A 12,918-nucleotide genomic window follows, 5' to 3' on the forward strand; every position below is an offset into this window, starting at 1 on the left:
AATGAAACTCAAAACTTGCATGTTATTCCTTATACAAAATCCTCAATTTTCATCGATCATCATGAGGAAATTGTATTGGAACTTTGGCTTGATCTATTGCCTTCAAGAGTTATGTTGATGATGTTTTCAGTAAGGTTTTCCACGTCAAACTCTCTTCTGCATAAATTAAGTATAGAAAGACCAAACATTAAAAGCCATTCAAATTATGAGAAGTTTACCAAAATAATTATGAAAAGAAATAAAACAATAGTACTATACCATATAAAAATATATTAGCCTCCAACCTAATGCACAATGGACGGCTGAGATTTAATCTTAGCCGATCCAATGGTCACTAATTTTTTAAATTTAATTTAATATATACATATAATTATTATAGTTTTTAGGGGTATAAAATTATTAAATTAATATATAAAATTATTATAGTATTTTTTTAGGGTTATAAAATTATAAAATTAATATTTTGCTTATCGTGTATCGTGTTACCCACGTGTATACCCGAACCAACCCGTTATCTTAACAGGTGCTTATCGGGTTACCCGATAACAACCCGATTCGTTATCGTGTCGATCCGAACACCTGTTAATTTTGTGTCGTGTCTTGTCGGATTATCGGGTCGTGTCAAGAATTGTCAGGCCTAGTATACATACATACATACATACATTATTCAATTGCATGAAAATTCAATGGAGAAATAATTGCGCATGCAATTTCTGAAATTTCAAAGAAAAATAAAAGACAGGAGGAGAAGTGTTGAAAGAGACTCCAAAATGTGGACAGAGAAAAATGCATGGTGACAAAGTGATTCCATGGAGGAAAAGACATGCAATCGAATCTTGGGGATCAAGTTGGCCTTATTCTGTCTTCTCCTTTTTTTCTATATTATTGTTCTATTTCTTGGAGTTTTGTTAAGATGGAGATCTGTGGTATATGGGATGGAAGGACTGAAGCCAAAGGCACCATCCCCTGACAAATTTTGCCATCAAACTTCAATATGATTGTATACGTACCTTGACTATATGACTATATGTACAAATAAGTCATCTCTATTGAGGGTATTCTTTGGCGATTTATGCATCAGTGTGAAACAAAATTCACCAGTGATGACTTTATTATACTATACATGCATTGCACACATGAAAGAAGTCTAAACAAGACTTAAAGCAGAAGATATATACTGCAGAGTTGAGAATATGGCCGACTTATATATTTTTCCTAATTGAATGTCCCTTGTTACATTTCTCATTCTCAAGTGCAAAATATATGATATATATATAGTTGGATAAAAAATGGAAAATGTTCAGTCGCGAGGGCAATATAAATTTTTTATGTTTTCAAACTATGACTTTGAACTATTTTTTAATCTTTAATTAGTTGTTGTCCAAGAGTAAAATTCATATTGAGAATCCAACAATATAAAGGTCCGTTTGATAACTATTTTATTTTTAATTTTAATTTTTACTTTTTGTACTTGAAATATGAGGAAAACATATGGAGAAAATGAGGATGCAGAAGGTTGATGGAAGAAAGGGGAGAGGTAAAGAATAATGAATGAAAAAAAATCTTGAAAAAATAAAACAATTCAAAATAGTTTTTTATATTTTGTGTTCGGTTTACATTTTGTGTTCTTTTTATTACGCATTTCTTCTATATTTTTCACACCGTTGGTCCTCTACTCTTATACATCTCTTATTTATCCCATATATTCTTCCTCTATTAACATAAAAATTAAAACTAAACTCTAAAAACAAAATGCTTATTAAACGACCGTAAATGTGTGTCTAACAAGACTAGTCATTGCTAGCTATGGAGAGAAGAGGCTAGCATGAGGATTGCTAGGCATTGCATGTCAAGAGGGAAATTAAAGGACATCTGTAATGTAATGCAGTAGAGTGCAAGCATGCAGTGCAGTGTGGCACAAAATAAAGTGCTTAATGATTTGGGGGACAAGACAACAATCACTCGCTACGGGCCATGCTCCCTCCCAAAAGAAGAAATGTTGCTGATAATGTTTTCCGCATTGATTGAACTATATATGCCATTGGTGTTCCACATTGCCAACAATATCACCACATGATATGCTTTGTGATGCCCAAAATAGTTAAACAAATTAAAACACAATAAGAAATATATTTGCTAGCAATAGAAGAAATCAGAAGTAAGAAATTGTTTGATTTAGTTGCAAGAATTTTGAAAACATTTCATACTTTGATACCATGAATTTTTTGTTGTTAATTCAGTTATTAAAATTTTATCATATTGTAGATGATGCTTTATTTTAACGGTGAAAATCAAGCAAGCCTATAAATCTTAGTGCCGTTTGATCTTCACCGACTCATTTCCCTGGCAACTAACTATTTAAACACCAACTATTATTGTACTCTTAACGCATCTCCATTTTAAATTTTAATTAAACTCTTAAATAAAGTCCACTAGGGTTTTTACTATGAAAGGTATCCAAAGTGAAGATCTTATCTCAATGATAGCCTTTTATTATATGTATTAATTGTTTATATGATCAAATATAGGAGCTGAATTTATATGATCAAATTCAATACCCTCAAATGGCCAAATATTTGGACGTAAATGGAGTATATCTCGTCTCTCTTTAATTACGTGCCTATTTTTTGAAATGATAAAAACATTACATCATTGATCAGATAAAGGATGTGATATCCAACGGTTGGGATAAAACAAAACAATCAGTTTTCTTTTTTTTTTCCAATCTCTTGCTATGAACCTACAACTTGAAATTAATATATTTTATATTGATAGATGAATTATATGTTGACAATATGTCCTCTTCTGCATGAGAGTAATCTCCCTATAAAACTAGTGCACAGTACAACCAAACTTACAAACCATTTGGTCGATAATTTCAGTGGCTCATTCGATTCCTAGTTTCCTCCACCACCAAGGAACAATCCCTCCTCCATCCAACAATGGAGAGGGAAAACCAAGCCACCGAAAACATCCAGCTTCCTGCTGGATTCCGTTTTCACCCATCCGACGAAGAACTCATCGTTCATTATCTGAAAAACAAAGTCACTTCAAGTCCTCTACCGGCAACCATCATCACTGAACTGGATCTGTATAAGTACAACCCGTGGGAGCTACCACCAAAAGCCTCCTTCGGGGAAGAAGAGTGGTATTTTTTCACCCCAAGGGATCGGAAGTACCCGAATGGAAGCAGGCCTAATAGAGCAGCTGGTTTGGGTTACTGGAAGGCCACGGGAACTGATAAGCATATTTTTAGTTCTTGTGGAACAAAAAGCATTGGGGTTAAAAAAGCACTTGTGTTCTACACTGGACACCCTCCGAAAGGTGTTAAGACGGAGTGGATCATGAACGAGTACAGATTGCTTGACACAACCATGTGGACTTCAAAGCAAAAAGGGTCGATGAGGGTAAGTTGTTTCATCACTTCCTATCCTGACAAATATGCAGGTAGGTACGAGTAAGTTTCTTTTGCCGGTTTTGACAGGTGATGGTATGGATCCGGACCATTGATTACGTGAAATTATTACCAAAATATTGTTAGTTATGACTCGTGATTGGATATGCACGTTGTTCATAATTCACTCAAACAACACAACAAGCTAGTGACTAGCTAACTAGCGTCGTTTCTCTTCCACCTTTGTAATTAAAAAGTTGTTTGCTATGTTGATATTGTTGTTTATGTTCAAAACTGTCGAATAGATTTCATTTAATTAGGCTTAATTAATCTTAGGCGATGTTTTGGACATAACTTAGACAAGCACGGAAAAAAAGATAGAGCAGAGTCCTAGCATGTTTCAACATTGTTAAAACCTAATCTCTTCTTCTTCTTTGTACAACAGTTGGATGATTGGGTGTTATGTCGGGTTCGACAAAAGTGCAACAACACCAGGAGCATTTGGGAAGATCAAAACAGCCCTCCTAGCTATAAACTAGGTGCCTACACTAAGCAAGTGGATGGGCCCTGCTCGAATGATACAAACCCTAGCATCGAAATGGTCCGGAACTATCTGTACAAAGATTGTCCAATGCTACCCTACATTTTTGCCTCTCCCGAACTTCCTTACGCTAAAACCGCTTCAAGCATAAGCTTTCAGGGAACTGGAAACACGAAATCTTGCAGTACTTCCCTTCACGAGAACAATTCAAACGAAACCAATGAGCTGCTTTTAGTTTATTCCCTTGATGATTTGATTAACCCTTTGAAGAGAAAACCTACAGAAGGAAATGGGTACAAGAGTTTTGCCACACCAAGCAAGAGGATATGTAGCAGAGATTACAAGGAGGAGGAAGTTAATTCCTCGACCAGCCGGGACTGTCGAGCGATGAACTTGTGGGGTGTAGACCAGTCTGGCTCAGCTGATAATAATTTGAATGCAGATCAAGGGAGTTCCATGATCCAGTATCAAGAACTTAGCCAATTAATTGGCTTTCAGGTGTGAGTGGCTAGCTACAAGCAGTGATGAGAAGTGCGTATGTGGATGTATATATCTATTATTCTGGAGATAAAGGTACGTATTCGAGATCACAAACAGACGTGTCTGACAAAGAGAAACTTACGTGCAAACAAGGCTCTCTACGATGGTGATTTTTATGTAAATTAGTGTGTATGGTTAAATTTGTTTTACATAGGGATGAACAAAGCATGTACATGAGTTTGGTGTTGCAAGTTGTAATTAGCTACATCATATTAAGATCCCAAATAGAGACAGAAACTTCCGTGCAAACGGAACTCTACGATGGTGATTTTTATGCAAAATAGTGTGTATTGTTGAATTTGTTATACCTAGGGGCGAATAAAGCAAGTAAATAAGTTTGGTGTTGCTGGTTGTAATTAGCTACATCATTTAAGGAGTAATCATTGTATCACCAAACTCATTTACAATCAAGGCATTTAAATGAATTTGTATGTATATTCTTAATACGTGGTATCGTAGTATTGGTAAGTGTGAATATTATACATGGTATCGTAGTATTGGTTTCACAAGGTCATATCGCTTATAACAAATTACAAACTTCAAAATTACCACTAATCAACTATCTTTAGCTCAATCGATGATTAGGCGACAGAAAAACTCGAGCAGGCCCAAAAATAACACACCAATTCCATGAGAGGATTCATATAAGATCGAAATGAAGCTGTCAATCCTGTCTACCAACTACAATGGCCAACAACAGTCTTTTAACAATTTGAAGTATTCAAACTCGCCTCACCGACTAGCAACGGACACACATTAGGGGACTCAATCAACTTCCACATAAAAGTATGATCATACAGCATGACTGATGTATACAAAAAATACATTCATGGAAGTGAGAATAGACACAATTAATCATGAGACAAACGATCAAATAATATGTATCAAGCACCAAAGTGAGTCCTTAAATTGCAAAACAATACCCTACAAGCCAACACTTGGAATCTGGCCAAACCACCCTCTATATCAAACCTCACTTCTTCAGTACACTGCAAATGTAAGTGCCACATCAGAATACGAAAAATGACACATCTTCACAAGAATGCAGATGTTCAAATGATCAAGTTCAACTCTACTCCATTAAACCAATAATTCAGAGAACGTAAGGTCCTATATCTAGTTGTTCAAGTAGCAGTAAAGTCTTCTCATGTATAATCATAGTCTGAACAGTGCAGAGGGGCAGAAGTACAGAGGGACTACTGAACTAGTGTATTAATCTGCACCCACTTCAATTCTTTTATAGTTTGAATTGATCTAAATGATACAACTAATTATTCAAGCAATATTACTTTTTATTTTTGATAAACCTTAAGCCCCCACTGAACTCAATTAAAGACCACTCTCCACTTCAGTTCAAACCCCAAATCCCACTACTATTACAATAACAGAAAATGGCAAAAAAGCAACGACGTACTCTAAGGCAGAAAGAAAAAGTTATTTTACATGTGTTTTGCTTATTTTCCCAAATATCTAGACCCTAGTGCACCCAAAAATGGGAGAACTTGCACAGAATAATTTGTGAGCTCACAATCTTCAAGTTTCAAATTTCAACTGGTTTTGCAAGCTGAAAGCCAAAAAAATGATCTTGCAACCTTTGTTTTTCATTTATGTATTTTCTGTGATTACTTGGTTGCATATTCTGAGGATGACATATTCAATAAACTAAAAAGTTTTTTATTCAATGTTCAAACAAGAAATGTTATTGAGGACAAGTATAAAATATACTCATTGGAAATGTACTCAAATATTCAATTCAAGTTTTGTACTTAACTACGTATTGGCTAGTTTTTTTAATGCCCCCACATGTCAATCCTGGCTCCGCTAAAGAGTGCAATGACATCAAGTTATCTCTTTGGCCCTCTAATAGTACTAACCCAAACTTCTCAATATTTTTCACATATGTACAACCAAATTACACGGAAACACATCTAGACGTTTATCTATCTCAACATGTAGGTTCATTTAAATGGATATGAGCTTACTTGTACAAATACGCAGCAATGCCCAAAATTATACACAGCAATACAATATCAATACAGAAATTTCGGCTAGACCTCAGCTGTAACCAAAACAAAACTTGCATTAGATCTATAAACAAAAACAAAAGAAAAATCTCTAATGTGCAATCATAAACTCAAAAAAGCTGCAATTACACTCACCTGGTTGACTGTGTCCTTCAGTCTAACATTGGTATTCTTAAGGTCCGCAGATGCCTTGTCCACCTATTAAAAAGGGAAGGAACATTTAGTAATTAAATTTGAGAATTCAACTGAACATCTTGAGAGAAATACTAGGAGACGGCAATGTTTTTCACCTTGCAGTCAATCTCATCCATCAAAGGAACTTGCCTATCGAATTCCTACGCATAGCACATGATAAAGTCAGCTGACATATGCATGTTTATTGCAAATGAGCAAGTAGAACCACACAAAAAACAACTAACCTCGTTCATATCCTGAGCCATATTTTTCAACGTATCCAAACCATCTGATATCATATCCAAACCTTGATCCTGTGAGCATGTCAAAATACATAAATACAAACCCACATCCATAAGACTCGCAGTATCTAACTAGCAAGCATGCAATTTCCATTTTTCAAAAAGAAATCCCCAGTGTAAACAAAAAACAACTCTATATGTATATGACTTGCCTGTTTCATTTTCCGCATTTCATACTCTTGCCTGAAATTACTTGACTCCTCAGACTGTTGGAAGAATTCATTATCAAACCGTCCCTCTACAGGTATACATGAAATATATAAGAAAATTTAACCAAAATTAATCAAATAGAATTCAGCTGCCCATATATTATATTCATAGGCACCACAAAATCTTAATAAAATGTAAGAAATTACCAGAATCAAATTTGATTTCTGTACGAGAAGCTGAAGCTGCCCAACCTCCTCCAGTTTGTTTGGGTGCAGCTGGAGTCCCATCTGGAATATCCTGGATCCTATCTGGCAACGCAAGGACCAAATCATTACGAGCAGCAAAATCTTGGGATGAAAGCCCCTTAACCTGCCAAAAAATAGCATCAATTATGAAACACAATAACCAAAACCGCAAAGTAAGCATTCTTTGTATACTATCCGGTCAACATTGGCAATTCAACTACACACAAACACAGAGGCATCCCACACACAAACCCTTCGACATACTCTCACTAAACAAGTACTAAAATCCACATATACGAGCACAATCGTCTTCCAATTTTCAATTTTGAATAGAATGTGCCCCTCTAAATACAAAAATTATGAAATGCACAATTCTGAAATACGAAAACTAACGAATTTCATTAAATCAGTGAAATGCTGACCTTCTTTACAGCCAACCTCTGCAATTTGGGAACCTCCTCGAGCAATCGAGCCTTGGTCCTACGAATCTCGGCATTCAGCGCAACAGCCGATGCCCTATTTTTCTCTTTCGAAGCAATTTCCGCTTTCTGCAGATCAGAAAATACTCAAATTCAGTTCAACACACCAAAAGAAGAAAAGACCCTAACTTCACCCTAAAATTGTCGAGAATTTCGACCGGATCAGCTACTAGTTTCTCCAATTTTTCCAAGTTTTCTCAGAAACCAAACAGAGATCGAATTGAGTGAAAATCGCGTGTGTATGTGCGTTTCTGAGAGAGAGAGAGAGAGGGGGGGGGGGGAGGGACCTGGAGGAGGGCTTCAATGTCGGATTCGACGGAGCCGTAGAGGCGAGCAAAGGCGTCGTCGCCGGAGACATTGAGATCCTTCTGCTTTTCGACGTCGTAACGGTCGTACTTCTGGCAGATCGCCTCTACTCTCGTCAAGATTTCGATGACGCTCATCTCTTCTGGTACCTTTCTTCTTCTCGATTACAGAGTTGAAAGTTGGGATTGCAGAGTTTCAAAGCTTGAGTTTGTGGGTGGAGAACCGGAAGAGGAAAGCGGTTTCAAAGAAGAAGCAACACAGCAGCAGGCTACAGCCTGTACCAACTTCAAAAATCTCAGAAAAAATATTTTTCCTATAAAATATAATTATTTATTTTCACGAAATTATATTTAGCTCTGAAAAAAGCACTAGTTTATTGACCAAAAAAAAAAAAAAAGCACTAGTTTAACCCAATTTACTGGTCTCCACTAAAATTTTTCGAATTATACAAGTTTTTCTTTTTATGAAGTGAATTGTTTCTTTTTTTAAGACAAGGTGATATTTTAAGAGGAGAATTCAAATGTAGAACCTCGAATTTTATTGTGATAATAAGAATTACTGTTCATTGAGAATTCAACATATAAACAAGGAGCTTGAGTTGATAAAAATATGCTCAAGTCAACGCTTGGATTCACATTAAATGGTAGAGAGGTGGCCTCGATAATCTTGCTTAATAAAAGAGACATTTTAGAGTTCATTTGGTAAGTCGGATGAGATTGGGTTTGTTAGGTAGGATAGGTTAAGATTGGATTGGAGTGGTTAGGATGTGACTCTTGTCAAGTGTTTGCGTAGAGGTTGGCTCGAACTGGGTCGACCCAAAATTGAAAGGTCTGGACTAAACCTATTTGAAAATAAAAAACTGGGCAAGCGAGGCCGGGTAATAGAAAATTAAAATTGGAACTAGACCTAACCTATTTGAAACAGGTTGGTTTCTACGAGTCTATGGGTCTATTTTTTTTGTCACCACAGAAGGTAACAACATCGTTCACGTCGCCTTCCTCCTTTTGCTCATTGTTCCTCAATTGTACTGAAGACCACCATGCCAGCAGCCTTATATCTTCATTGCTCTTCAGTGATGGCCGACCATGGCTATGGAGCTAGAAATAATCCAAAAAATCCAGAAGATGGCACGTGGATTTTTCCTCAAAAAGGACAAGATTACCCTTATTAAATGGGCAGGGCACCCAAATACTCTCACGCACAGCTCAGCATCCCAATCCAAACAACCAATGACGCCTGCTCAAGGCTCCCCTGCTCGTGGCATGGAAAAGTCAAAAGGCATTAATGATAAGAATTAATTACTAAATCATATCTTTAATACATTCTCAATTGAAGATCAACTTCGTCAAGAAAGTAATCCCTACACAATCAATTAGGGATACTTCCACCATTATCCCAAAATATTTTCTCCTAATTAGTATCTTGGGAATATTCTTTTCTCATTCATTCAACAGATGACACACTTTGGCCAATAGGATTCCGCCATGTGTAGGGCAAAACTCTAACCCCATGGTCGACCACCTCCTCCTGTAAATGTCTCCATCTCCACCAAATTTTGGTAAGCTTTTAGCTATGCATACAAGCCCTAAACACTCACTCTTTTTAGAGGCATTAACTTAGGCATTAGAGATCCATTAGATAAACCCCACATCTTCATGGGCACGTGAGGTTTTGGTCTTTGATCAAAGTTATTAATTATTTTGTAGTTACAAATTTGTCAAAGTTGAAGATGGCGAATTTTTGTTACCACAAATTGATGCTTTCATTAAAAGCTTGATTCAAATAATCAAAGAAGACTCTCGCTTATTTTGGAATTTTCTGTTACGTTGAATTTCTCGTAAACTCCTAGTCACTTGAATTTTTCCTAGAAAAATTCTATGATTAGTCCATGGAGAAAGGATACAGTGGTAGAAAATTTCGAAATCATGATGAATAGAACACCATACGTCTAAGGATACAAACCGAAGGGTTGGAAACCAAGACGTGGACCAACACTGACGATCTTCAAGGTCAACGCGATGGCGGCATGTGTAATGACCCATACTTGAATTTTACGGTTTTATAATTTTTAAAGTGTGAATTTACAGAAATACCCTTTTAGGCCAAAAACGTTGACTTTTATTGACCACCTTCTCGTGTCATGTAACATCCATTTTCTTCGCATATCCTTGTAGTACTCATCGCTACGGACGCGTGGGTGCAAACGGAATGTAATTTGGAGTTATAATGAAGAAGTTATCGGCGAGCAAAGATATGGGCGAAATGGTCATTTGACCATCATTTAGAAGGCTCAAGATTTTGCTAGAGCAGTCAGATGATGCAATGTGTATGGCTATGATGGAAGGAAATGAGAGATGGACGGAGGAGAGAAAGGATAAATGAGGGAAATGAGAGAGATAGACAAATGAGAGAAATGATAAAGGAGGGAAATGAGATAGATGGGCCAAGGAGAGAGATTGCCCAATCAGAAAAGAAAGCAAGGAGGGGAAATGAGGGAGAGAAAAACCACCCAATCCGGATCTTCCATTTGACCCGCGACCCAACCTGTTTGCTACAAACACCCCGACGTCTTTCACGATGTTTCTCTTACGAGTCACGGGGAATCACCACCACCAATCAACTCAACGTCCTTATATCTTCCATTCCCACCCAAACTTAACGGATATAGGTCACGATTTCACGACGAATAAATGTCACCTTCTCCGATAAGTTCATAGGGTAAACAGCGATGATCCACCATTTATGAAGCTAGTATAGTCAACCGCCACAATCAATCGACTTCCCTTGAGGTCAAAAACAAAGCCCATGCATTGGTTGGGGCGTCGGAATTCATTTGGATAACGAATTGAGAACCACCCATTTCTAGGGGTTCAACAATTCATGGTGGTTTTCAGGCCACTTCTCGGTCAAATTGGACTTCGGCCCAGGTATGAAAGTTGTTTCTCTTATTGAGATATACATTCCTATATATTTTGGGAATTTTTGGAGTTGTTGAATTTTCCAACAAGTCGGGGTTCCCAGCCGCTGCATGCAGCGACGTGTGACCTTCCGGGTCATTGCCTCGTGATGCCTCATGTGGCGGCGCGTGAGGAAACCCAAGGTTATTCCTTAGATTTTTCGACGTGTCGAATTCGAATTCGCTGTCTGTTTTCCCAAATTATAACGTTTCAGTAGAGTTTTACTAAATGGTCCCTAATTGTGATTAGGTGCATCCGTGGAAAGTGACTCCGTCCTCGCTAGCTCGCGCGGTTCCTGGGCAACAAAATATATGTGAGTGAACCCCTTCTTAACTTGCATGTTTTATAAAATATTAGGATTGCATTCATGAAAAGCATGATTTCATGATTTTACGTTTTATGCATTATTTATGATTTATCAAAATTATGTTTTACGAAAGTTATGAATTATTAGATTTTTGTATATGAAATTCTATGAATTATCAATATGATTTATTTTTCGAATTTACAAATATGATTTACTATGGATTTATGAAATGCGGTTTTGAGCTTTTGAGCTCCAGTGTTTTAATATGAGTTTTGAGATATGTTTTTTGTACTTATCTAGTGGGTTATCACATGACACATACAAACAACACGGGTATGATGTCTATGGCCATAGGACACAGTGGAAGAGTAGTGAGATATCTATGATATACCCCCAGCTTCACTGCTGAAAGTAGTGTCGGATAGCTTCACTAGCCACGACTAATGTCGATGTGTTTTGATGGACAGGTTATTCAGCTTTAGCTTCGGGTGATGTATAGGTTATTCAGCTTCACCTTCGGGTGATGGACAGGTTATACAGCTTCACCTTCGGGTGATAGACAGGTACTGCCTTCGAGCAACTATGATACCCCTAATTGAGTACCTCATTGAGGATATTTACAGAGGTTTTATAGATTTTCCTTCGGGCGGCTATTGTCACATCCTGGCCGGGGGCCCTCACCACATCCCGGGCTTAACTCCACCATAGTGCGATATTGTCCGCTTTGGGCCCCGACCACGCCCTCACGGTTTTGTTTCTGGGAACTCACATTCATACGAGAACTTCCCAGTGGGTCACCCATCATGAGATTTCTCTTATGCAAACTCGCTTAACTTCAGAGTTCCGACGGAACCCGAAACCAGTGAGCTCCCAAAGGCTTCATGCTAGGAAGAGGTGGGAATATACATATAAGGCTTACATGATCCATTCCCCTGGGCGATGTGGGATGTTACAATCCACCTTCTTAGGGGCCCGATGTCCTCGTAGGCAGACATCCGCCCAAGGATTGGCTCTGATACAACTTTGTCAGAGCACTTTGAAAAAGTGGTATGTGGTATCTGGAAAGCTGATGTTGCGTTTGAAGATTGCAGACAAGCTTTATCCAAGGAAATCTGGCTCTCGAAGTTCGGATAGCAATGCCTCTTCGGTTTTCGAACAAGCAATCCTGTCGGGGATCTAGCTTTCAAGATTCGGAGAACGGTGCCTCTTCGATTTTTGAGAAAGCAATCTTGTTGGGAGTCTAGCTCTTAAGATTTGGAGAGCGGTGCCTCTTCAATTTTTGAGCAAGTAATAATGCTATTCCTTTACCCTTCTTGGTCATAGCAATGTAGTGGGAGCTGCAAGCTTCACATGTTTTAACTTTGTCAGAGCGCTTTGAAAAAGTGGTCTGTGGTATCTGGAAAGCTGATGTTGCGTGTGAAGATTGCAGACAAGCTTTATCCAAGGAAATCTGGCTCTCAAAGTTCGAAGAGCGGTGCCTCTTCGGTTTTCGAACAAGC

General features: G+C 37.8%; 2 protein-coding genes across 2 annotated transcripts; one reads left to right on the plus strand and one right to left on the minus strand.

Annotated features, from left to right (window-relative positions):
* Positions 1-2,819: 2,819 nt before the first annotated feature.
* On the plus strand, positions 2,820-4,815 carry LOC126619631 (NAC transcription factor 29-like). Its single transcript, XM_050288047.1, has 2 exons — positions 2,820-3,407; positions 3,840-4,815. The coding sequence occupies exons 1-2, from the start codon at positions 2,943-2,945 to the stop codon at positions 4,437-4,439; spliced, it is 1,065 nt and encodes a 354-aa protein (XP_050144004.1). The 5' UTR covers positions 2,820-2,942; the 3' UTR covers positions 4,440-4,815.
* A 275-nt stretch (positions 4,816-5,090) lies between these two features.
* Positions 5,091-8,471, minus strand: LOC126619632 (syntaxin-71-like). The gene is made up of 9 exons (XM_050288048.1): positions 8,137-8,471; positions 7,793-7,918; positions 7,332-7,494; positions 7,128-7,213; positions 6,919-6,987; positions 6,790-6,834; positions 6,635-6,697; positions 6,458-6,534; positions 5,091-5,464 (listed from the first exon to the last, which is right to left on the minus strand). The coding sequence occupies exons 1-9, from the start codon at positions 8,290-8,292 to the stop codon at positions 5,449-5,451; spliced, it is 801 nt and encodes a 266-aa protein (XP_050144005.1). The 5' UTR covers positions 8,293-8,471; the 3' UTR covers positions 5,091-5,448.
* Positions 8,472-12,918: the final 4,447 nt, after the last annotated feature.

This window comes from Malus sylvestris, chromosome 4 (assembly GCF_916048215.2).
Source record: "Malus sylvestris chromosome 4, drMalSylv7.2, whole genome shotgun sequence".
Classification (NCBI taxonomy): domain Eukaryota; kingdom Viridiplantae; phylum Streptophyta; class Magnoliopsida; order Rosales; family Rosaceae; genus Malus; species Malus sylvestris.